Source organism: Dromiciops gliroides, chromosome 4 (assembly GCF_019393635.1).
Source record: "Dromiciops gliroides isolate mDroGli1 chromosome 4, mDroGli1.pri, whole genome shotgun sequence".
NCBI classification, from domain to species: domain Eukaryota; kingdom Metazoa; phylum Chordata; class Mammalia; order Microbiotheria; family Microbiotheriidae; genus Dromiciops; species Dromiciops gliroides.
The window spans coordinates 32642714-32665263 of record NC_057864.1 but is presented as its reverse complement, the minus strand read 5'-3'; the positions used below and the strand labels follow the sequence as shown (position 1 = coordinate 32665263).

Below are 22550 nucleotides of genomic sequence, written 5' to 3'. Positions count from 1 at the left end.
TTCCCAGCCACATCTGGTGAATCTCTCCTAATTCTACTCCAGCTGCAAGTGCTGATATAGTCTACCTACTTGCAACTTCATTTTGGGGGTGTATACTCAGTGGTTTGACTGAATGTTTTCAAAGAAAATGTAGCAATAAAGATAGAAAACATCACCTGGGGAACAGAAAGCAGCCTATCTGACCTGGGGCAGGTCTCTTCCAGACAACACGTATGGACTGGGAGAGATCAATATGCTGGGCCCCCAGGAGGAAGAGAGCAGGGATGGAGAAACACAGAAGAAAAGAAAATGTCCAGGCTAGGACTCGGCTACCTTTAACAAACCATGGGCAGGAGTTAGTAGGTTTTATGTGTCATTTGTTTGACTGGTGGTTCTCATTAATACTTATTAAATTACACATTTTGAAAAGAAAAACAAAAAACCTCACTCAGGCAGGAGAGTGAGGAAGTTGTGGTGGAGAGGGGATTTCCATGTGCTGTCAGCGGGGTGGCCCATGAGTCCCCCGACAGCAGGCGCTCAGGCTCTGGACAGTGGCCCATCTGCTCCACTCAATGCGATGACGGGACTCCATACAAGGGGCACACTCCCTGCCTACCGTAAACAATGCTCTCCTCACCAGAAAACTTGGTGCTCTCAAAGATGGGGCAACTTGTCTGTGGGGACCCGGCTAGCCCTGTGACCATGGGCAGCTCTCTTCTGGCCTCTGTACCGGCTCCTTACTCCAGCTACCATGCCTCTAGAGGCCTAGGGAAGGAGTTTACAGTGGGGGCCCCCCACACTCTTGCCACCCTGTCCACTGTCCTGCCACACCCTTTGTGTAATGAGGAGTCCCACACCCCCCTCACCCCCAGACCAGGCTGCAGCATGTCTGCAGCTTTATAGAATACAACTATTCTCTGAACTTCAAAACACTCGAATAAGTGGGCCTCTAATAACTCAGACGTTAGGGTGATTATCCCCATTTTCCTAATTGTAAGACTGAGGCCCAAGTGTGATTTGCCCAAGGCCAAAGAGAGAATCCTGTCTAGCACTGAGGCCTGGTTCCAGCCTACCTTGCCAGCCAACGTGTTCCATGGCACCCCCTCCTACAGATAGTTGGCCAAACAAGCCTTCGACCTGTTCCCCACACGGGACATTCCATCTCCTGTCTCCGTGCCCAAGCTGTTCAGCAGGCCTCAGCTCTGCCTTAGAGAATCCCTCTTTTGCTTCAAAGCTCAGCTCCTCCCCCATGAGGCCCGACCCCCCCATCACCTTGGCATCTGTGTGGCAGGCACAAGTTTGTTTCAATACAGGGGGTTCTCTCTCCTGACACAATGCAGGCTCCTTAAGGAAGAGGGTTATTCCAATTCTGTTCTTGCACCCCAAGTGCCTAGCACAGTGCCTGGCCCACAGTGGGCACTTAATAAGTATTTATTCATTGTTTTTCTATCTTTTCTTATACTTCAAAAGTACAGGTGTTGAGAGCTGAAAGAGTCCAGTCCAGAACCAAAAGGGAACCTCCTCTTAAAGCAGCCTCAAATCCCACTGTACTGTTGTCTCATGTGGAGCTTGGGGTCCACTCAAACCCCCAGATCTTTTCCACACAAACCGCTGTTTAACCATGGCTCGCTCATCTTGTAATTATGTTTATTTTTTTAACTTTGCATTTGTGGCCTCTTGACTTCCTGCAAGTCTCTCAAGAAAAGAACTAAGTAAATCCAGGAATGAAACTAATAAAACACTAATAACCAGCTGATAAAATAAGTCCCAATTTTAATGCAGTCCCCAGGAACAGGCCTTCTAAAAACCAAGGCTCCAGATAATTCATAAGCTGATGATCAAATTGAAGAGAAAAGACAAAAAATTAAAAAATAAAAATTTAAAACAAAAAGAGAGGAGACAGGCATGGCAGCAGGAAGCCAAGGAGCCTGGCCAGGCTCTGCTGGCAGCTCTGCCACCTGCCACCTTCAGGACCTTCAGAACACTTTGACCTCACTTTGAGGCTCAGCCTCCTCCTTGGAGATCCCCAAGAGTCCTGACAGTTCAAACCTTCTTGTCCTTGAAGTTTTCCCCAACTGGAGCATCCTCTGAACATTCAGTGTGACCCTGGGCACGATATTTCAGCTGTTTGCATCTCAGCTGCCTAGTCTATAAGATACAAGAACCCAACTGCTAGGCATGGACTCGAGGAGATTAACAAGAGAAAGAAGGGCCCTATATGGACCAACATATTTACAGCAGTGATTTTGTGTGGGACCAAAGAACTGCAAACGAAGTGAGTATCCATCAGTGGGGAAAGAACTAAAGCAACTGTAGAATGTTATTGCACAGAAAGAAACAACAAATGAGGCTACGAGGTGGTGCTGTGAAGAGTAAATACTGCCTCAGACATGTATAAGCTGTGTGACCCTGGGCAAGTCATTTGACCTCTGTTTGCCTCAATTTCCTTAAGAGTTAAAAGGGGCATAATAATAGCGCTTACCACCCAGCGTTGCTGTGAGGATCAGATAATATTTGTAAAGCACTTTGCAAACCTTAAAATTCTACATACATGCTAGCTATCAATATTATTATCACAATATAATGGAATATTATTGCACAGTAAGAAACAACAACTATGAGAAATTCAGAGAAATATGGGTACTGTGTTGTATGTTGTGGAGGAAAGTAGGGCACATCTGGAAATGACTGTCCCCTAATAAAATTTATTAAGCTAAACTAAAGCGGTTGTCCTCTTATCTAGAGATCCTACTGTCTTTTCTGTTTGTTTGTTTTTGGTTTTGGTTTTTTTTTAGTGATGCAATTGGGGTTAAGTGACTTGCCCAGGGTCACACAGCTAGTAAGTGTTAAGTGTCTGAGGCCGGATTTGAACTCAGGTACTCCTAACTCCAGGGCCGGTGCTTTATCCACTGTGCCACCTAGCTGCCCCGAGATCCTACTGTCAAAGACAAAAAGGTAGGTTTCATAAAAACCAGAATATTCATAGCTGCACTTTTTGTTGAAGCAAAGAACTGGAAACAAAGTAGACGTCCATTCACTGGGGAATGGCTAAAACAAGTGTGAAACATGAATGTAATGCAGTATTACTGCACTATGAGAAATGATGCATATAATGAATGCAGAGAAGCATGGGAAGCCTTATATGAACTGATGCCAAGTGAAGTAAGGAGAACCTGGAGAACAATGGAACTAATAAAAACAATATCAATGAAAAGCACACCAAACAAGCGAAACTGACTGATGTGAAATTACAATGACCAATCTGACCCAAAGAAGGATGAGTCCGGAAACCTCCCCCTACTTGTTTGAAGAGGGGAGGGGCAATGAGTATGAAACACAGCAGATGTCATACTTTTCAGATGCACTGGTTAGTTTTGCTGAACTGGTTTTTTTTGCTCTTTTTTACTCTTTCAAATAAGGAGTGTAATGATTGGAATGACGCCACCTACTGGAGACTTACTATAGGAAAGCTCTGCCATGAAGTGAAGGTCTTTGAGGGCAAGACCAGGAGTCTTTTCTTTGGTGTCAGGAAGTGACCTTTGCTTGTGGGAGGAAGACAGGGGAGCCTGGCGCTCTGACTGCGTTTTTTTTCCTGAGGACTCCGGTGGAGAAGGGAGCTAGAAATGCGCTCTCCCTTTGATAGATAGATGAATGTAGGCCTTTCTCTCTCTTTACCAAATTCTTATTCTCCTTAATAAATGCTTAAAAGTCTTGCTAAAACTTATAATTTATTGGCAACCACTCATTAGATATTTTAGACAGTTTAGCTAGAATTTTAGCCTTTAACAGGAGTAGCATGGGGTGGGGGGCATGTTGGGAATTAGCTGTAAAAATAAAAAGGCACCCATAAAAATGTATCAAATACAAATAAAATGCAGTGCCTGGAGCTGGGAAAAAGACGGTAGTCAGCCAGACGATTTATGAAATCCCTTCGCATTCTAAATCCCATCTATTACCTATCTTAGGTAAAACCCTTCCCTATTTGATTTGCATTGCTACCATAGGAAGTCAGGTCTGTCACTGGAATCAAGTTCCACTTCACATTCTCTCAGTTTTTCCCACAATCACTTTCTGAAGAGTTGACCAATTTTGATGAAACTTGAAACATTCCTACAGTGTATCAAGTTACATCTTAATTTTGTTTTGTGGTTCTGTCTGCCAGGTTGAAACAAAACAACAGCCAGAGCATATTTAAATAGACGGATCTTCTGTAATTTTTAACAGATTTCACTGAAATCTGGTACCTGGGTAGGGCACAAAATTGTGTGATTGATTAGACTGTGTTAGCATGGTCCCCAGAAACACTGGTGCCATGGAGTCTGAAGCAGGCAGCCTCCTCTGCCGTGCTTTACGTCACAGTTTGGACTAGTTAATCTACGATCATTCCCTAAACTGGCCCAAACTCGAGAAAGCTGGCCCACTTGGTTCCATTCAACCAGCATGTCTTAAAACACTTCCACCATGTGAGGCCCTACACTACTCAGTGGGCACACAAAGGACAACCTAAAACAGGCATGGGACTTGAGGAAAGAAGCTTACATTCTCCTGGGAGTAAACACGTGCAAAGACAAGCTTTCCTACAAAGTAATTTGGGGTGGGGGAGAGAAACCAACCCCAGGGGGATCAGTAAAGGTCCTGTAAACCTGAGTGGAGTCTTGAAAAGGATGAGGGACTCCAAGGGAAGGGGAGGGGAGGGAGGCCAGAAAGTGCAAATATAGGTAGGTTGGGGGTGGAATGTTGGACACAGGGAACAAAACGTGGTACAGGTTGGATGGGGGTGGGGAGAGAAGAGAGGGGGAGAGAGGGAGGGAGGGAAGGGAGAGAGAGAAAGGGGGGAAGAAGGGGGTGTGTGTGGGTGTGATAGCCACAGGAGATGGGTCTAGACAGGTAGGAACTTCACTTTTAATGTAATCTGTTTCATTTTCACTCTTCCTGGTTGAGATATCAGCACCATATTTGTGCTGTCAAAGGACTCCTTCTTTGCCCATTTTTCCAAATAGTTTATATAGCACTAGGATTAATTGTTCTTTAAATGTTTGGTAGAATTCACTTGTGAATCCATCTGGCCCTGGGGATCTTTTCTGAGGGAGCTCATTGATGGCTTGTTTAATGCAATCTGTAATAACAAAGGCTTTGGTGAATTCCATTTCCTCCAGTGTAAAATATGAACCATGGCGCCTGTCCTTGAAGGCCCTCCACAGTCAGACTCCACCCTGGCTGACCTGGGCGTTTCCATACCATTCTCCTTCACACACTGACCATTCTGACTAAAAGAGCCAAACCACAGGCAGTCTGACATAGTGAGTTGAGAGTTGGATGTGGCATCAGGAAGACCTGGGTTCAAATCCCAACTCTGGCACTTACTTAATCAGTCAATTAGCATTATGATGTGCCTACTGTGTGCCCGGCTCTGTGCTAAGGTCCAGAAAGACAAAGAAAAGCAAAAGGCAGCCCTTGCCCTTGAGGAGCTCCGTGTCTAATGGGAGGGAGACAATGTGCAACAACTACGTGCAAACAAGTTAAAAGGGATAAATGGAGTAAGGAGGACTGAGAGAGGCTTCCTGTAGGAGAGATTTTCACTGGGACCTTAAGGAATTCCGGAGCCAGAGAAAGGGGCAGAGAGCATTCCAGGCCTGGGGGACAGATGCCAGAGAAAATACCGGAGTCAGGAGAGTCTCATGCAAGGAACAGCCAGGATGCCAGAGTTACAGGAAGGGTTGTGAGGTGTAAAAAGACAGGTCGTGAAGGGCTTTAAAAACCAAGCAGATAAAGCACCAGCCCTCGATTCAGGAGGCCCTGAGTTCAAATCCGGCCTCAGACACTTAACACTTACTAGCTGTGTGACCCGGGCAAGTCACTTAACCCCAATTGCCTCATCAAAAAAAAAAAAAAACAAGCCGAAGATTTTCCATTTGATCCTGCAGATGACAGGGAGTCATTGAAGTTTACTGGGGTGGGGGAGGGGAAATGCTCAGACTTACACTTTAGAAAGATCACCTGCACGGTTAAATGGAGGGTGCAGTGGAGTGGGGAGGAGGTAGGATAAGCAGACCCACCAGCAGCCATTGCCAGTCTAGGCATGAGCCCCTCAAGTCCTGCAGCAAGGTGATAAAAATGTCAGAGGACAGAAGGGGGCATGTGCAAGAGATTGCACAAAGGGAAAACAGACTGGATGGGGTGAGGAAGAACAAGATGTCACGGATAAAACCTAGGTTTAGAGCCTGGGTGACTAGGAGGAATGATGGTAGCCTCCACAGTATAAAGATAGGAGGGGCAGCTAGGTGGTGCAGTGGATAGAGCACCGGCCCTGGATTCAGGAGGACCTGAGTTCAAATCTGGCCTCAGACACTTGACACTTACTAGCTGTGTGACCCTCGGCAAATCATTTACCCCTCACTGCCCCACAAAAAAAAAAAAAGAAGAAGAAGAAGAAGAAGAAGAAGTTGGGGAAGGTTTTAGGAGGGAAATGGGTTCAATATTAGCTATACTGAGTTTAAGATGTCTATGCAGTTTGAAATGTGGACATTTGGAAAGATAGTTGGAAATGCAAGACTAGAGATCAGGAGAGAGGGTAGGGTTGGGTAAGCAAATCTGAGAGTCACCTGCATATTGATCATTGAATCCATAGGAGCTGAGGAGATCACCAAGTAAAAGAGTATAAAGGGAGAAAAGGGCCCAGTTACAAGCTATGGCCTAGAGGAAAATCCTGAGAAGGTTGAGGATTGAGAAAAAAATCATTAGATGTGACAATTAAGAGACTGTAAGAAACTCTGGAGGGCAATTTCTATTGAATGATGAAGTTGGAAGCCAGGCTTGTAGAGAGTTAAGAAGAGCATGAGAAGAAAGGAAGAAGCAGCACCTATTGTAGATGACCTTCCCAAGGCGTTCAGCCCCAAAAGGGATTTAGGACCATGGCTATAGGGGCTGGACAAATCAAGAAAGGGCTTTCTGAGGACGGGGATGTATCCATGAGTGTGTTTGTAGGCAGTAAGGAAGCAGCTGGTAGACAGGCTGAGATTGAAGATAAGTGAGAAAGTGGGGATGACTGGGGGTGGGGGTGGGGGGGAGAACCTGCTGGACAAGATGGAATGGAATAGGACCGCCTGTACATGCTTACCTCAGCAAGGAGAAGGGCCACCTCTTCATGTGAGACAAGAAGAAAGGAGGAGAAAGTGACAGAAGGAATTGGAGTGATGTGAGATAAAGACGTGTAGAGGGAACTCATGTTGACTGGCCTCGATTTTTCCTGTAAACTATGAGGCAAGATTCTCAGCTGACAGGGCAGGAAGAAGAGGGAGCCATGGAAGGTTTGAGGAGAGATGAAAAGGTTTGAAAAGAGCCTCTGGTGAGTAGGATGGAGAATTCATCAGAGAGGTCCAAAAGACTGCCTTGCTGCACTGAGGGCCCAGTTGAGATTATGTAACATCACATTCTAGTGCTCCCATTCAATGTGGTTTTGCAATTTTCTCCAGCTTTGTTCAGCAGCACATGAAAAGAAGTAAAGGCAGTGGATGGTGAAAATAATCCAAGACGGGTAGTGGCTGGGCATGATAGGATAAGGGGGCAAGAGACTTAAGAGGTGAGTGTAAAGTTCAACTGGCTTGAAAGAGAAGAGAAAGTAACCAGAATAAAGGTGATGGCCTTGGAAAGAACTGAGGGTTAGAGGGATTGATGGTCATAGAAAGAGGTTGCAAAACAGAGGGAGAAAAGAAAGAATAACAGTTGTGATTAGACACAGGAATTTCAAGTTCATGAATGTGGAAGTGAAGACTTGCGGCATTGGCAAGATCCAACGTATAACCAGTAGCTGTGGGAGAATAGAAGGGTCATGGTCATGGGAAATGAGCATGCCGACAAACTGGGAGGTCAGAGTTTTTGAGTAGTATAAATATGTTGATGCCTGCAAGTAAGAGAAGGCAGAAGCTGGGGAGGAAAAAAAGTCCGTGAGCCAGACACTTAACTAGTTAAGGAAGAAAAGGAGAGTGAAGTGGAGGTCACTATATATGACAGTTACCGGGAATCTGACTGGCTAAAACTTAAAGGAGCAGTTACTCAGTGATGGTGGTAGAGAGAGAACCTGGAGGTGGCGAAGGAGAGCAAGGAGTATCTTGACTCCCCTACTGACTATCAGTGGGAAGGGAGCATGAGTGAAAAGTAAGCTGGTGCTAGAAAGGGTGGTAAGCTCACAGAGCAGGTGCTTAACAAATTGCTCAGGATTTAAGGCACTTCTTCATAAGATCCACGAGTTCGAAGGTCCTCAGGCTGGAGACCAGATAGAAAGTAGCCAGTGAAATATTTATCGGATTTGGTACATTTCAGAGGATGAACAAAGTAAAAAGAAAGGGGAGCAGCTGGAAGAGGACCAAGGTGAGACCCAGAGAATCAGAGAGTGGAAAGTGAGGACATGCCTCCAAGGGAGCCATATGGTGAAGAGAATCATGAGGGTCTAGGGGGAAAAAACTTCAAGTCTTCTCCAACTGGAGAAATGGTGAGCCCAGTAAGATGAGCTCTGAAGCCCGCTTCCAGGGATGTCCTCTCTGGGATCCAACAGAACTTCCTCCATTGGGCATTAAAACTCTTTGCCACCTGGCCCTCATCTCCTCTCCCCACCTTCCCACACCTTCCAATCCAGACCAAGCAGCCTTCTCCCTGCTCACTGGAAGCAGCATCTCATTCCCCTTCTCTGGGTCAATGGTCAGGAACCAACAAAGGCAGCAACCCGAGCCAACCTTGCCAGTTCAGCCCAAAAAGAGCAAAAGTGAGAGGACTGAGAGGCCATCAACTGGTCCCTGACACTCTGGGGCCTTCTCCAAGAGGAGGCTCTTTATTTTATTTTATTTTATTTTTGCGGGGCAATGGGGGTCAAGTGACTTGCCCAGGGTCACACAGCTGGTAAGTGTCAAGTGTCCGAGGCCAGATTTGAACTCGGGTCCTCCCGAATCCAGGCCCGGTGCCCCATCCACTGCACCACCCCGCCGCCCCCAGGAGGTTCTTTAAATGATGCAGTCATAACAAAGAGAGAGGGGATATGGGAGCAGAGGCATTTCTCTGTTCTTCACAGCATCCTGGGACTCAGAGCTAGAAGCAAAGTTTAGAGGGCATCTTGTCCAATGCCTCCTACTGTATACTTGAGAACAGTAAGTCCCAGAGAGGGAAAGTGACCCACCAAAGGTCACGCCGTGAGTCAGCTGCAGAACCAGGACAGGAACTCAGCTCTACTCACTTTAAATCCAGAGCTCCTTCCCCTGTACTATGAGTCCCATTCTCTTCTTCACACCGTCTCCCTCCCTGCTGGCAGAGGAGTGGACGGGGAAACACTGGTCTGAACTTGACTCGCCTGGTCTAGGATGAATGAAGGAGCCAACCAGCCCTCTGGGGTCACAGCCACCCTAGCTAGTCCTGCCGCCTAAGCCGAGCCAAGAGACCCCTAGCACCCAGAGGCCAAGCACAGACTGGAACCTTCTATCACATACCAGAGATCACAGCCAATGAATGCAAAACTACCAAGAAATGAGAGAAAGCCTGTGTTTGCTTGTCATCCCCACAGTAGTAGTCCTGCTGCCCCCTGGTGGCCCCAAGCCCTCATTAGGGCTATCCCCTGGCTACATGTACTGAGTGTTGGGGAGAAGAGAGCAGATGTGAGATAACAATGGGGGAACCTCATCCCATTCCCAAAGGATTCTACAATCAGGGAGGTTGGAGAGGAAACCTGTGAAACAAGGATGAGTGGGATCACTATGAAGGAGGAATCTGAGGGGTTCAGGGAATGCTCCATGGAGAGGACGACTCAGAGCTCATAGAACCCATCTTGTCTATTTTACATATGAGGACATGAGAAGGGAAGAGTCCTGGAGCAAGTCAGTAGCAGAGCTGAGACTAAAGCCCCTTCCACAACACCACAACTGGCAGAACCTGTCTGCCCCACAATGTGGGATCTTCACCAGGCTCAGGAGAGCAAGCCCTGAAATGCAGTCACTTTTACAAATAGTGGCTTTTGGTCAGGAGAAAGGAGCTCACTAATTCCCAAGGACCGCTCAATGCCCACTTCTTTTTTTTGGGGGGGGGGGGGCAGGGCAATGAGGGTTAAGTGACTTGCCCAGGGTCACACAGCTTGTAAGTGTCAAGTGTCTGAAGCCAGATTTGAACTCAGGTCCTCCTGAATCCAGGGCCAGTGCTTTATCCACTGCGCCACCTAGCTGCCCCTCAATGCCCACTTCTACCCTCACCTGCATCCCTAAGAATGCTTACCAGCCCCAGTTCCTTCAACAAGGGAGCAGCCTGAAGCAAGGATATATACAAGAGTCCAGGCTCCTTTCTCCCACTGGTGTTTTGGAAAATGCTCCTAGGATCTGAAAGCATCTTCCTCTTCCCTGGTTCCTTCTGCACATTAACAATTTCAAGCACTATGGAGAAAGGAGAAGGACCAAAGAGCACCAAACCCCGAAGAAGACAAAGAGTCAGTGGAAAGACAGGACAAAAGGCACCAACTTCCCCTCGAATCACCATCAGAAGTACCAGGGGGCTCAGGCTAAGTTATGGCCTCTGGTACCAGGACAAGTCACAAAAGTCCTCTCAAAATGAAGGGAAACAAGGATGATTCCCCCAAACAATGGGCCTATTAAAAAAGCCAACTGATTCTGAGCAGGCTGTCAGGCTCAGGGGTTACAAGGAGCCTGTGACACCCAGGAAGTCCTCAGCCACACCAGGAGGCCGAAAGTCAACCCTCTCTCGGTGCCAGCACTCCCTGGGTAGTCCAAAAGGTCCTTGGTATCATTATTCCAAGTATTTATGAGGCTTCTCTCTGTGCAGCACTAAAGTATGAGCTAGAAAAAGCCGGTGAAACTGAAAGAGACCCTAGCCTGCACTCAAAGAGTTGGAATGTAAGACCAATCTGTCACAGGTGCCCAGGGCCACCAATGGGTGTCAGCAAATCCAGTTACCAGCTGGTGCTTTGAGGACTAAAGGGGTCCAGGGCTTCAGCTGCAGTGAAAGCGGGTGGGGGCTGAGGCAAGGCCTTCATTGACACTGACCAAGTCAAGCACCATAGGGGTTGCCAGAGACAGGCCACTCTCAGGCCTGGAGCGAGCAATCTATCAATCAAGCCATCCCCACACACTGAGGAAGCCCTGATTCTGGGATACAGAGAGAGATGGGAGAGTCCATCCCTGCCTGCCTGCCTGCCAAGAGCTGACAGTCCAACAGGGGAAACAAACTCTTCAGAAATAGAATATATACAAGAAATCCAAGGGGCAGCTAGGTGGCGCAGTGGATAAAGCACTGGCCCTGGAGTCAGGAGTACCTGAGTTCAAATCCGACCTCAGACACTTAACACTTACTAGCTGTGTGACCCTGGGCAAGTCACTTAACCCCAATTGCCTCACTTTTTAAAAAAAGAAAAAAAAAAGAAATCCAAGATGTAATTAGTAGAATTTTTTTTAAAGCTTGCATTTTTTAAATGACAGAAGTAGAACAAGCCACCTGTTTGTTAGGAGAACCTGAAGGAATGGAGAATATCAAATAAGCAAACAATATCTACCCCCTGTTGAGGAGAAGCAGGAGAGAGCAGCGTCACAAAGTGCCACAAAAACCAAGAGAGGAGAGAGGAGCTAAAAGAAGAGGGTGCTCAAAATCATCAAAGGCTGTGGAGAGGTCAAAGGAAAGGCCATTAGATCTGGTGACTAAGAGATTACTGGTCATTTTGGAGATAGCAATTTCAAGTTGGCTGGAATTGCTAAGTTCTAACGGGGGGGGGGGGTGAGAGGGAGGTAATGGAAAAGGGACAGGGAACACTGAAGAAAAGAGAGAAAAGAGAAAAAGAGGGAGGGAAGGATAGGGAGGGAGACAGAGACAATGAGAGGGAGGAGGGGAAAGGGGGAAAAGAGAGAAAGAGAGAAAGGGGGGAAGAGAGAGAAGAGAGATGGGGAGGAAGAGAGAGAAAGAGAAGAGAGAGAAGGGAGAAAGAGGAGAGAGAGAGGAGAGAGAGAGGGAGAGGGAAGGAGAGAGAGGAAGAGAGGGAAAGAGAGGGAGCAAGGGGGTGAGATGGAAGGAAGGAGGGAGAGAGAATGAGGCTTGACTAGAAGGAGTTCCCAAAGGGTCCGAAGGCTGCTGGAGGTCCCCCACTCTCGTCGGCATCCTGGCCTCACCTCTCCTGGGGCAGCAGTTTCTGCTTGGGGAGCCAGCAGCCTGGGCCTTGACTCCCTGTGCTTAAAGGAAACCTGAGCACCCACAAATGGGAGAAAAGGCCTTCCAGGAACTGGGACCCACTGCTGGCCCTTTGCCATCCATGATCTCTACACTCAAGCCCACTGTCCTCTGGACTAAGCAGGTGCCTGCAGATGAGTGGCACACAGACTTTTGGGGGCATGTTTCATACCACCTTTTCTTCCCATACCACCTTAGTAACTCCATCCTTTCCTAAAAGCTACATGAGGCGCAGTGGATAGAGCACCAGCCCTGGATTCAGGAGGACCTGAGTTCAAATCCAGCCTCAGACACTTAACACTTAGTAGCTGTGTGACTCTGGGCAAGTCACTTACCCCCAATTGCCTCACCAAAAAAAAAAGCTACATAAGGCTGGCTGACTTGATTTTCACGTGATCATCTTGAAGGGGAGCACACTGGTGGGAGTTCAAGACAAAACCATCAGTCACTCCCCACTCCTGGGGAGTACCCCTAGTCTTGAGGTTTGCTTGTAAAACTGGGAATTGATGTAAGGACCATCAGCATTTCCACGGGTCAGACAGAGAAGGGCATGTCGTCAAGTAGATGACCCAAGGCAACCCCTGATTTTCAGTCAGAAGTCATGGAAACACACCAGAGAGATGAGTGAGGATGTTTTTTTACAACACAGACCAACCCCTCTAGCTAACCCGGCATACAGGAAGTCCCAGCACCCGTGTCTGAGGATTGAACCTGGAACAAAAGATGGGAACAGTACAGAGGCAGACTTCAGTTCCATCAGAGGCTGCCTCAGAAGGGGAAGACTTAGCAAGGAAGAACAGAAAGAGGACTGGTGTGAAGTCACAAATCTACCAGGTGCCACAAGCAAGTTTTTCAAAATTCTACTCTACTGGCTGACCTAAATCCCGTAACCAACTTGTGAGATTACTAAAACTATGGTCAGCTTTCCCACTGGCCCCTTCTTCCCTACACATAAAACACTGATAAATAACTTTCTAAGAGAGTCACATCCTTTGCAAACTAGGAAGATCCACTCTGCCTTCTCAGCTTGCTTGTCCATGAGAAACAAGGCCATTTTGGTCACCAGGCAAAAAAAAAGAAGTTCCCCGCTCATAAGGTGAGCAGCAGAAGGACTTCAGACACACTAGGCAGAAACTGAATTCTTAAAAGACCCTTTTGGGGCAGCTAGGTGGTACAGTGGATAAAGCACCAGCCCTGGATTCAAGAAAATCTGAGTTCAAATCTAGCCTCAGAAGCACTTGACACTTACTAGCTATATGACCCTGGGCAAGTCACTTAATCCTCATTACCCACCCCACCAAAACAAACAAACAAACAAACAAACAAAAACTCTTTCACGTAGAGGATGGATGTCCAAAAAAAAAAGATCTTCTACCTTAATTTTCTGAGAAATGTGACGAAGGGAGTCAGCCGTCCCCATGTCGGTCTCATCTGTGATACACACCACATCAAGTTTCATCTTGAAATCTGCATGCGGCAAAGACTTCTGCACATCTTTGGATGTCACCACAATTACCTCTGTCACAAAAAAAGGAAAAAAGACTGCAGTCACTTTCTTCAACAACAGACCAGCTACTTCTCCCAAATTTTAGCCACCTTGTGAGCATCAGTCAGTCAAGGGTGAGGATCTCACTCTAACAAAACCTGCCTCCTCAGCTTACAAAGCAAGCAGGATATTTTAAGAACTGTTTGGTTCTGTTTGTCATTCTGGACTTGACAAACATCAATAAACACGAGCATTTCCACATGCAAAAAAACAGAGAAAGAGGGGACTGACCACAAAGCAACAAATCTCCATTAGAGACTGAGGGCACCTGTCAGAGTAAGCCATTTTTCTCATCCCTGGAGCCAGTCATTGAGGGGTAGAGGGCCCTGGCATGCTCCTCACCTCCTGACAGAGAAGGGACAGAGTTGGGGCAGAATGTCTGCATGTGGTTTTGCTTGCTTGTGCTGATTTATTGGGATTTCCTTCCCCAGTGTTGAAGGGTAGAATGGGAGGAAGAGAAAAATCGATTTTTGTTAACAGATGTATTGTTGGGGTTTTGGGTTTTTTTGTTTTTGTTTTGGTGGGGCAATAAGGGTTAAGTGACTTGCTCAGGGTCACACAGCTAGTACATGTCAAGTGTCTGAGGTCAGATTTAAACTCAGGTCCTCCTGAATCCAGGGCTGGTGCTTTCCCCACTGTACCACCTGGCTGCCCCCTTACCCCAATTATTAACCTTTTTTGGGGGGAGGGGGAGGCAGGGCAATGAGGGTTAAATGACTTGCTCAGAATGTATTGTTTTTTATTTGTTTATTTGTTTGTTTGTTTTTGAAGGGCGATGGGAGTTAAATGATTTGCCCAGGGTCACACAGCTAGTAAGTGTCAAGTGTCTGAGGCCAAATTTGAACTCAGGTCCTCCTGAATCCAGGGCCGGTGCTTTATCCACTGCACCACCTAGCTGCCCCCCAGGATGTATTTTTTTCAAAAGGGTGGATTGCCTCCGGCCTCAGACACTGGACACTTACTAGCTGTGTGACCCTGGGCAAGTCACTTAACCCCAATTGCCTCACCAAAAAAAAAAAAAAGGGTGGATTGCCAACTGAGGCATGATTCTCTTCAATGAGATGCTACAAGTGGCAGCTCAAATTCAACTTCCATGAAGAAGGCCTGGCTATTTGGTAGATTCTGCTGGCTCCTCTGACCTCCTCCTTCTGCGCCCCACGGGATCTGCCCTGGTGCTCTGAGTGAAGCCCCTGGCACTGGCCTCCCAGATTCTCACTTCCCTGAGGAACCAGTCACAACAGCCCTCACCCTCCTGGCCTTATTCAGCCTCTGCATCATCACCCACTCTGTCCTGGCCATTCCTCCCTCCTCTGTCCTTTGAAGCCTGATCCCGTTCCCTCCAGCCTCTACAGGTGGGCCCTCGCCTACGGAGAGGAGTGACAGGAAGTGCTTCCCTTCCATATCCATTTCCCAGATGTCACTATGCTGGTCGATCAACTCTGGGCACTCTCCAGCCAATCCATGAGACCAGGGCAAAGCACAAAAGGACTGTGATCCCCATATCCCCGAAGGAGTGTGAATGCCAGCACCCAATTGTGGGTGGAGAGCTGGCCTCAGAGCCAGGAAGCCCTAGGTTCAAATCCTGCCTCTGACATAGACTGGCAGTGTGACCCTGGGCAAGTGATGTCACTCCCAGTGCCCCAAGCAGCTAAGATTCTAAATTGCACAGAAGGCACCCACCTCCATGGGCAGAGCAAGATCCTCATCAGAAACCCATTTTACCAAGGAGATATACAAACATTTTTGTCATTTGATCCTCACAACAACCCTGCAAAGTAGATGCTGTTATCATCCCCATTTTTCACATGAGGAAACTAAGGCAGAGGTGAAGTGACTCGTCCAGGGTCACAGGGCTAACAGGTGCCTGAGATCACATTTGAACTCAAGTCTGCCTGTCCTGACTCCAGGCTCAGTGCCTGGATACATTGTACTACCCAGCTGCCTCTGAACACTCGCTTTGTGGCTCCTCAGGACAAGCCTCCCTTTTAGGTGCCTCCTCCAACTTTGCCTTTGCCTCCAATGCCTAAGCCTCTGAGCCACTGCTGTTCACTGTCGAAGCCTTCCACGCTTTTCCCATGGGGGGAGGGGAAGGAGGAGAGTCACTCTGGCCAAGGGAAGTCTAAAGCTTGTCTAAAAAGGAAAAAACAGCATATTTCCTGCCTTCCTTCAGAGGCCTCCAGCAGCAGCTCCTTCATGAGATGCCCAAAGTGTCTGGGGAGCTTTGCCCCTGAGCCTCCTCTCCTGGGAAAGGCTCCCTGCCTGTGACTCAGCTACCTCAGAAGCTCCACTCTCCCCCTTCACTCCCTGCTCAGCAGCCCTTCGTAAATCTGACAAATTACAGGCTCCAGTGAGGGCGTCGCATGGTAGGCAGTGAGCTCACCTTCAAACCCAACGCGCTCCAGCAGGTTCAGCGGGTACCAGATCAAAGGTTTATTACCAACAGGGAGCAGGGGCTTGGGAACACTGGACGTCAAGTCTGTCATCCGGGATCCCCCTCCCGCAGCCATCACCACTGCTTGGAACTCCATGTTTCCAACCTGAAACTACAAAGAGGGAGTCAGTCAGCAGGGCTGGTTTGAATGAAAACTGAAGTACACCAGAATGCACTCACCCAATTTTTCCTTCGGCCATCTGTAACCTCATATCAGTGGGTGCCACCAGAAACTCCTAGAGCTAATAGAAATCACTGAACTCTAAAGTTCTGTCCAGCAGTCAAGCAAGATCTGGGCAGGAATCTTGTCTCTGAGGAGGACAGTGACCTGCTGTGTGACCTTGGGCCAGTCCCTTACCCTCTCTGAGGCTCAGCTTTCTCTGTTCCACAAGGGGAATGCAGCTCCCTTTCTCAGGTGGATAGAAGGATAACTTGTCCCTTCCATCATAAAGGGATGTCCTGGGAGCTGGAAGAAGGATCCTTAGTGATCAGGCCAGGCCCACTGAGGCAGGCTGTCTCCCAAATTCGGCAGCCAGGCCATGTTTCTGGACCTCTGCCCATGGCTGTCCTCACTGGGGCTGCTGTGGGCACCCCTTGCCCGGTGCTTAAGTAATCTGGACTGCCAGCTCCAAGGCTAACAAACTGAATTTTATCCTAGACCCTTTCATTTCTCTGAATTCTGGCTCTAAGACCTGGCTCCACCCATGGCTCCACCCTGTCCTTTCTGGCACTGGCTGGGCTTTCACTCACCCTCACCCCCAGTCTCCCCGTTCCCCACTTCCAGGCTCTCCCTCTACCGCCATGACTGAGGTTCGGCCAATCCATATCTATCACCCAATCCAAAGCCCGGAATCTGTTGTCTACAGAGCCCCCGGGATACTCCTCATCTTTCCTTAATGAGTTCCGTGCCCGGCTTGCACACAGCCTTTCTCTCCTCCCCAACTCCTGCCCTTGTTCTAAAGACTTTCATATATATTGATACTCCCTCAAAAAAATCCTAGCCTTTGGGGCAGCTAGGTGGCGCAGTGGATAGAGCACCGGCCCTGGATTCAGGAGGTCCTAAGTTCAAATCCAGCCTCAGACACTTAACACTTACTAGCTGTGTGACCCTGGGCAAGTCATTTAACCCCAATTGCCTCACCAAAACAAAACAAAAAAAATCCTAGCCTTCCTGCTCAGTTTACTTATTTTAAATGACCTCCCTTGGCTGATCACAATCTGTTGTCTTTCCACCTCTCCCTCTGCCTTGCATCTCCAAACCCTTGGGCCTCACAGTTCTTTCCCTGATCATCTCCCCTGCACTGGTTACACTTTCCTCCCTTCCCCATCTTGATTCCCTGAACCAGTTCACCGGGCTTTCATCTCTAATCCTTTGCTCCTTATTCTATCAAAGATCTTGCCTTGCCAAACCCCAGCCTTGGATCAGTCTCACCTTCTACTGCCTTTAATCCTACACATGTGCTACTGAAAAAAGCTGGAGAAAAAACTCACAAAACTGCTCTCACTGGGCTCACTACATATATGTTATATAATCTCATCTGGGCCCTCCCTGATGCTCGGCAATCCTACCGTACCTTACTCAGCTCACTCTCCTACTCTCCACAGCAGCTCCTCCAAACCTTCCCATCTCTTCTTGATAAACAAAAAATAAATGCTTTATAGATATCATCCCTTCATAATCAATTCCCACCTGTGCCCTCTGTCTAAATTTATTCCTATCATCTGCCCTAATACTGAGAAAGTCCTTATGAGTTAGATGTATCATCTTCTCATGTAGGAATGTAAACAGTTTAACCTTTCAACATCCCTCATGATTTCTTTTTCCTGTTTACCTTTTTATACTTCTCTAGGGTCTTGTATTTGAAAGTCAAATTTTCTATTCAGTTCAGGTCATGAATACCTGAAAGTCCTCTTTTTCACTGAAGTCCCATTTCCCCCCCCCTGAAAGATTATACTCAGTTTTGCTGGGTAGTTGCCCATTCCTTCTCAAACTTCCCATGGTTCCCTCTTCCCCCTACTTTCTCAGCTGAGAAAACTGCCCTCATACTTTATAGGAAAAACTGAGGCCATTCAACATGAGCTCCCTCTCCTCATCTCCTATCACTTTCCTTCTGCCTCTCCTCCTTCACCCTATCTCACATGAAGAGGTGGCCTTACTCCTGGTTGAGGTAAATATGTACAAGTGACCCCATTCCATTCCCTCTTCTCCAGTAGATTGCCTACCCTATCATCCCTCACTGATCATGATCTCTCCTGGTCTACTAGGTGCTCCCTTATTGCCTACAAACACACCTATGTCTCCCCCATCCTCAAAAAACCCTCATTTGACTTGTCCATCTCTGACAGCTACTGTCCCATATCTTTTATGTTTTGTAACTACACTCCTTGAGAAGGTCATCTACAGTAAGTGCCTCCACTTCCTTTTCTCTCACTCTCTTCTTAACTCTGCAGTCTGTTTTCCAACCTCATCATTCAGCAAAAACTGCTCTCCCTAAAGTTATCAGTGATCTCTAATGGCCTTTTCAAAAACACTTATTTATTTATGTATTTGTTGGTTTGTTTTTAGCTTTTTCTTTTTTAAATTTTGAGTTCCAGATTCTCTCCCTCCTTCCCTTCAACCACTGAGAAAGCAAATAATATGTCAACTATACACGTGAAATCATGCAAAAAATATTTCCATATTAGCCATACTACAAAAGAAAACCAAAAGAAAGAAAGGAAATTAGACTTCAATTTGCACTGAGAGTTCATTATCCTCTGATGGTAGATAGCATTTTTTCAACATGAATACTTTGGAATTGTCTTGGATCATTGCATTGATCAGAATTGCCAGGTCCTTCACAGTTGATCATCACTATAACATTGCAGTTACTGTGCACAATTTCTTCTGGTTTTGCTCTCTTCACTTTGCATCAGTTCATAGTGGTCTTGCCATGTTTTTCTGAAATCACTCCCCTTGTCATTTTTTATAGTATTCCATCACAATCATGCCACAATATGTTCAGCCATTCCCTTGATGGATATCCACTCAATTTCCAATCCTTTGCTATCATAAAAAGAGCTGCTAGAAATATTTTTTGTACACATAGGTCCTTTTCTTTTGATCTCTGTGGACTACAGACCTAGTAGTAGTATTGCTAGACCAAAGGGTATGCATTTGTCATTTCTGATAGGTGTGAGGTGGTACCTCAGACTTGTTTTAATTTGTCTTTCTCTAATTAGTAGTGATGTAGAGCATTTTTTTTCATATGACCATGGATAGCTTTGATTTCTTCTTCTGAGAAATGCCTTTTCATATCTTTTGATAATTTATCAATTGGGGAATGGCTCTTAATTTTATAAATTTCAATCAGTTCCTTATATATTTGAGAAATAAGCCTTTATCAGAGACCCTTGCTGTAAATTTTTTTTTATATTACTTCATTGTCTATGGCACTTTTTAAAAATGTAGTTTCCATTGTTATCTCTCTCTCTTTTTTTTTTTTGGTGAGGCAATTGGGGTTAAGTGACTTGCCCAGGGTCACACAGCTAGTAAGTGTCAAGTGTCTGAGGCTGGATTTGAACTCAGGTCCTCCTGACTCCAGAGCTGGTGCTCTATCCACTGTACCACCTAGCTGCCCCTTGATTATCTCTTTTAATTAGGTCTATATTTGCTTTGCTTTGTCTGAGATCATGATTGCTAACCCCTGCCTTTTTTTACTTCAGCTGAAGCATTTTAGATCTGTTTCAGCTCTTTATTTTAACTCTGTGTCTTTCTTATTTCAAGGGTGTCTCTTGTACACAACATAGTGTTGGATTCTGGTTTCTAATCCATTCTGTTATCTGCTTCCATTTTATGGGTTAGTTCATTACATTCACATTCAGTTATGATTACTGTGTATCTCCCTCCATTCTATTTTCTTCTGTTTATCCTTCTCTCTCTTTTTATCTTTTCCTCAAAAGTCTGTTTTGCCTCTGACTGCCTCCCTTAATCCACTCTCCCCCATATCTCTTAGCCCCTTCCCCTCTTATTTCCCTATTGGATAAGATAGATTTTTATACCCAACTCAGTGTGTATACATATTTTTCCCTCTTTGAACCAATTCTGATGAGAGTGACATTCAAGCATTGCCCAACATCCCCCACTCCTCCTTTCCCCCTCTACTATAAAAGCTCTTCCTTGCAAACCTCTTTTAGGATTCAAGGAGAAGTGTGGTCCCTGCTCTCCTAGTCTACATTCTGGTCTTTACCTAGCTGCAAGCACTAGTGCTCTTCTTAGACCTGGAACTTTGTGACCAATCACAAACATTTCTCATCAATCTGGAACTGTGACATAACTGCTTATAAGCAATAGAGATGCCAATCAGTGCCAGCTACACCTAGTGCCAACAAAGGGTGCCCTGTAAATCTCTTTCTGACCAGATGTCCAATCCCCTCATGTCCAATTCTCCCATCTTGGCTCTGCCCTCCCTCCCCCCACACCCATGGCCTTTTTCTCAATCTTCATCCTTCTTTACCTCTCTACAGCACTGGACACTGTCCATCACCCTCTTCTCTTTGATACTTTCGGGTCAGCACTCTCTACTAGCTCTCCTCCTTCCCACCTAACCAGTCCTTCTCAGTCTCCTTTGCTGGATCTTCATTCAGGTGGAGCCTTCTAACAATGGCCATGCCCCTGGCTTTGTCCTGGGCCTCTTCTCTTCGCCTTCTATAATATTTTACTTGGTGATCTCATCAGTTCCCATGAATTCAAGCATCATCTCTATGTAAATGATTCTCTGATCTACTTAATCAGCCCTAACCTCCAGGCTGAATTCTATAGACTCACCTCTCCAACTGCCTCCCGGATATCTCGAATTGGAGAGGTCCCACAGACATCTTAAACACAACATGACCAAAACCGAATTCCTTATATTTCCCCCCAAATCCTTCCTTCTTCCTAACTTTCCTTTTACTGTCGAGGGCACTGCCATCTTTCCAGGTACCCAGGCTCTCAACGGAGGAGCCAGCCTAGATTCCTCACACTCAACCCCGCTTCTCCCTTCTTGCCATCTCCTTCCTCCCCTCTGCCACTGCCACACACCCCCCGCCCCCGGTCTCCCAGTACAGGCCCCTATCACCTCAAGCCTGGTGGGTCTGCCTGCCCCATTCCCCCCTCCTGTCTACCCTCCACTGGGGGTACCAAAGTGACCTTCCCAAAGCACACACAAACGGCCCCCCCAATAAACTCCGGCGGTTCCCCGACACCTCCAAGATCAAAACCCCCAATCACCTGGCTTTCAAAGCCCTCCATAAGCTGCCCCCCAGCAGCCCTGCCCCCCTGGCACCTCCATGCCTCCCCCCGGCCTCCTTCCAGTCCCAGCTAAAAGGCCGCTTCTCCAGCTCTTGCCCCCTGAAATCACCTCCAGCTTCTCCAGCAGAAGCCCCAAAGATCAGGGCCCACCATGTCAGCCTGAGCCTTAGGCAACTATGCAGACATACGGAGGCCGCAGGGTGGGGTGCCCGCCCAGGGGCTACCCTGTCCCTCCCCCCCCCCGGTTCTCCCCTCCCCCCCACACACACACACCCACACAGACCCTGAGCTCCCCACACGCTCGCTTCCCCAGAGACCCTGATCTGCCCCGCCCCCTCCCCCGACATTCCCCTCAGGCTCTCAGAGACCCTGGGCCCCCAGACACAGACACCCCCCCCTCCCCCGCCCCAGCCCCGGGCTCCCCCGGCATCCCCCAGCCTCACCTGTGCCTCAGCCTCCACTCGCACGCCAGACTGACAGCCCAATGGCGGCTACGCGGCTACTGCGCTTGCGCAAAGAGCGATGTCCTCGCACATCGATCGACTGGGGGCGGGGCCAGGAGCGAGGAGCAGGCCGGACTAAGCGAGCGCCGAGCCGCGGATCTTCCAGCCCCTAGACAGGAGGAGGCGATGGCAGGAGAGGGAGGCTGGGGAGGGCTGGTTGAGCCGGTCCCTGGAGCCCCGGGCCGAGCCGCTGAGAGCAGCCTGCAGCAACGGCGAGCTCACTACCTCTGAAGCAGCCACCCAGACTCTTCAGCGTCCTCCCGCCCCAGGTTGCTGCAGAGATGGGGAGCTCACTACCTTTCGAGCAGCCGAGAAGGCAAACTGTCCAGCCCCGTTTTCCGCAGAGCTTTCTCGCCGCGGGAAGCAGCTGCAGAGTCGGGGAGCTCAAGACATCCCGGGCAGGGTCTCCGTTGTCCCCATCTCCTGCCTGCAGTGATGGGCAGCTCACGACGTCCGGGGCAGCCGCTCACTCACCCTTCCATAGAGAGGAGGAGGAAGGAGGAGGATTGTGCCCCAGCCCAGGTCCCTCCTTGTCCTCCGGCCTTCGCTGAGCACTGGCTCTATGCCAGGCACCGGCTCTATTCAAGGCACCGAGGAGCATCTTCTAAACCTTTGCCC

The 22550-nt window shown here is 47.8% G+C and overlaps 1 protein-coding gene across 1 annotated transcript in view; it reads right to left on the bottom strand.

Moving 5' to 3' along the window:
• EIF2B3 (eukaryotic translation initiation factor 2B subunit gamma) overlaps window positions 1-21947 on the bottom strand; it is an 80536-nt gene extending 58589 nt beyond the window's left edge. Inside the window, exons 1-3 of the mRNA XM_043962965.1 lie at window positions 21873-21947; window positions 16107-16269; window positions 13556-13698 (exon numbers count right to left, since the gene is read on the bottom strand). Of these exons, the coding sequence (XP_043818900.1) occupies window positions 13556-13698; window positions 16107-16254 (291 nt within the window). The 5' untranslated portion in view covers window positions 16255-16269; window positions 21873-21947. The remainder of the gene's footprint in view (window positions 1-13555; window positions 13699-16106; window positions 16270-21872) is intronic.
• Window positions 21948-22550: the final 603 nt, after the last annotated feature.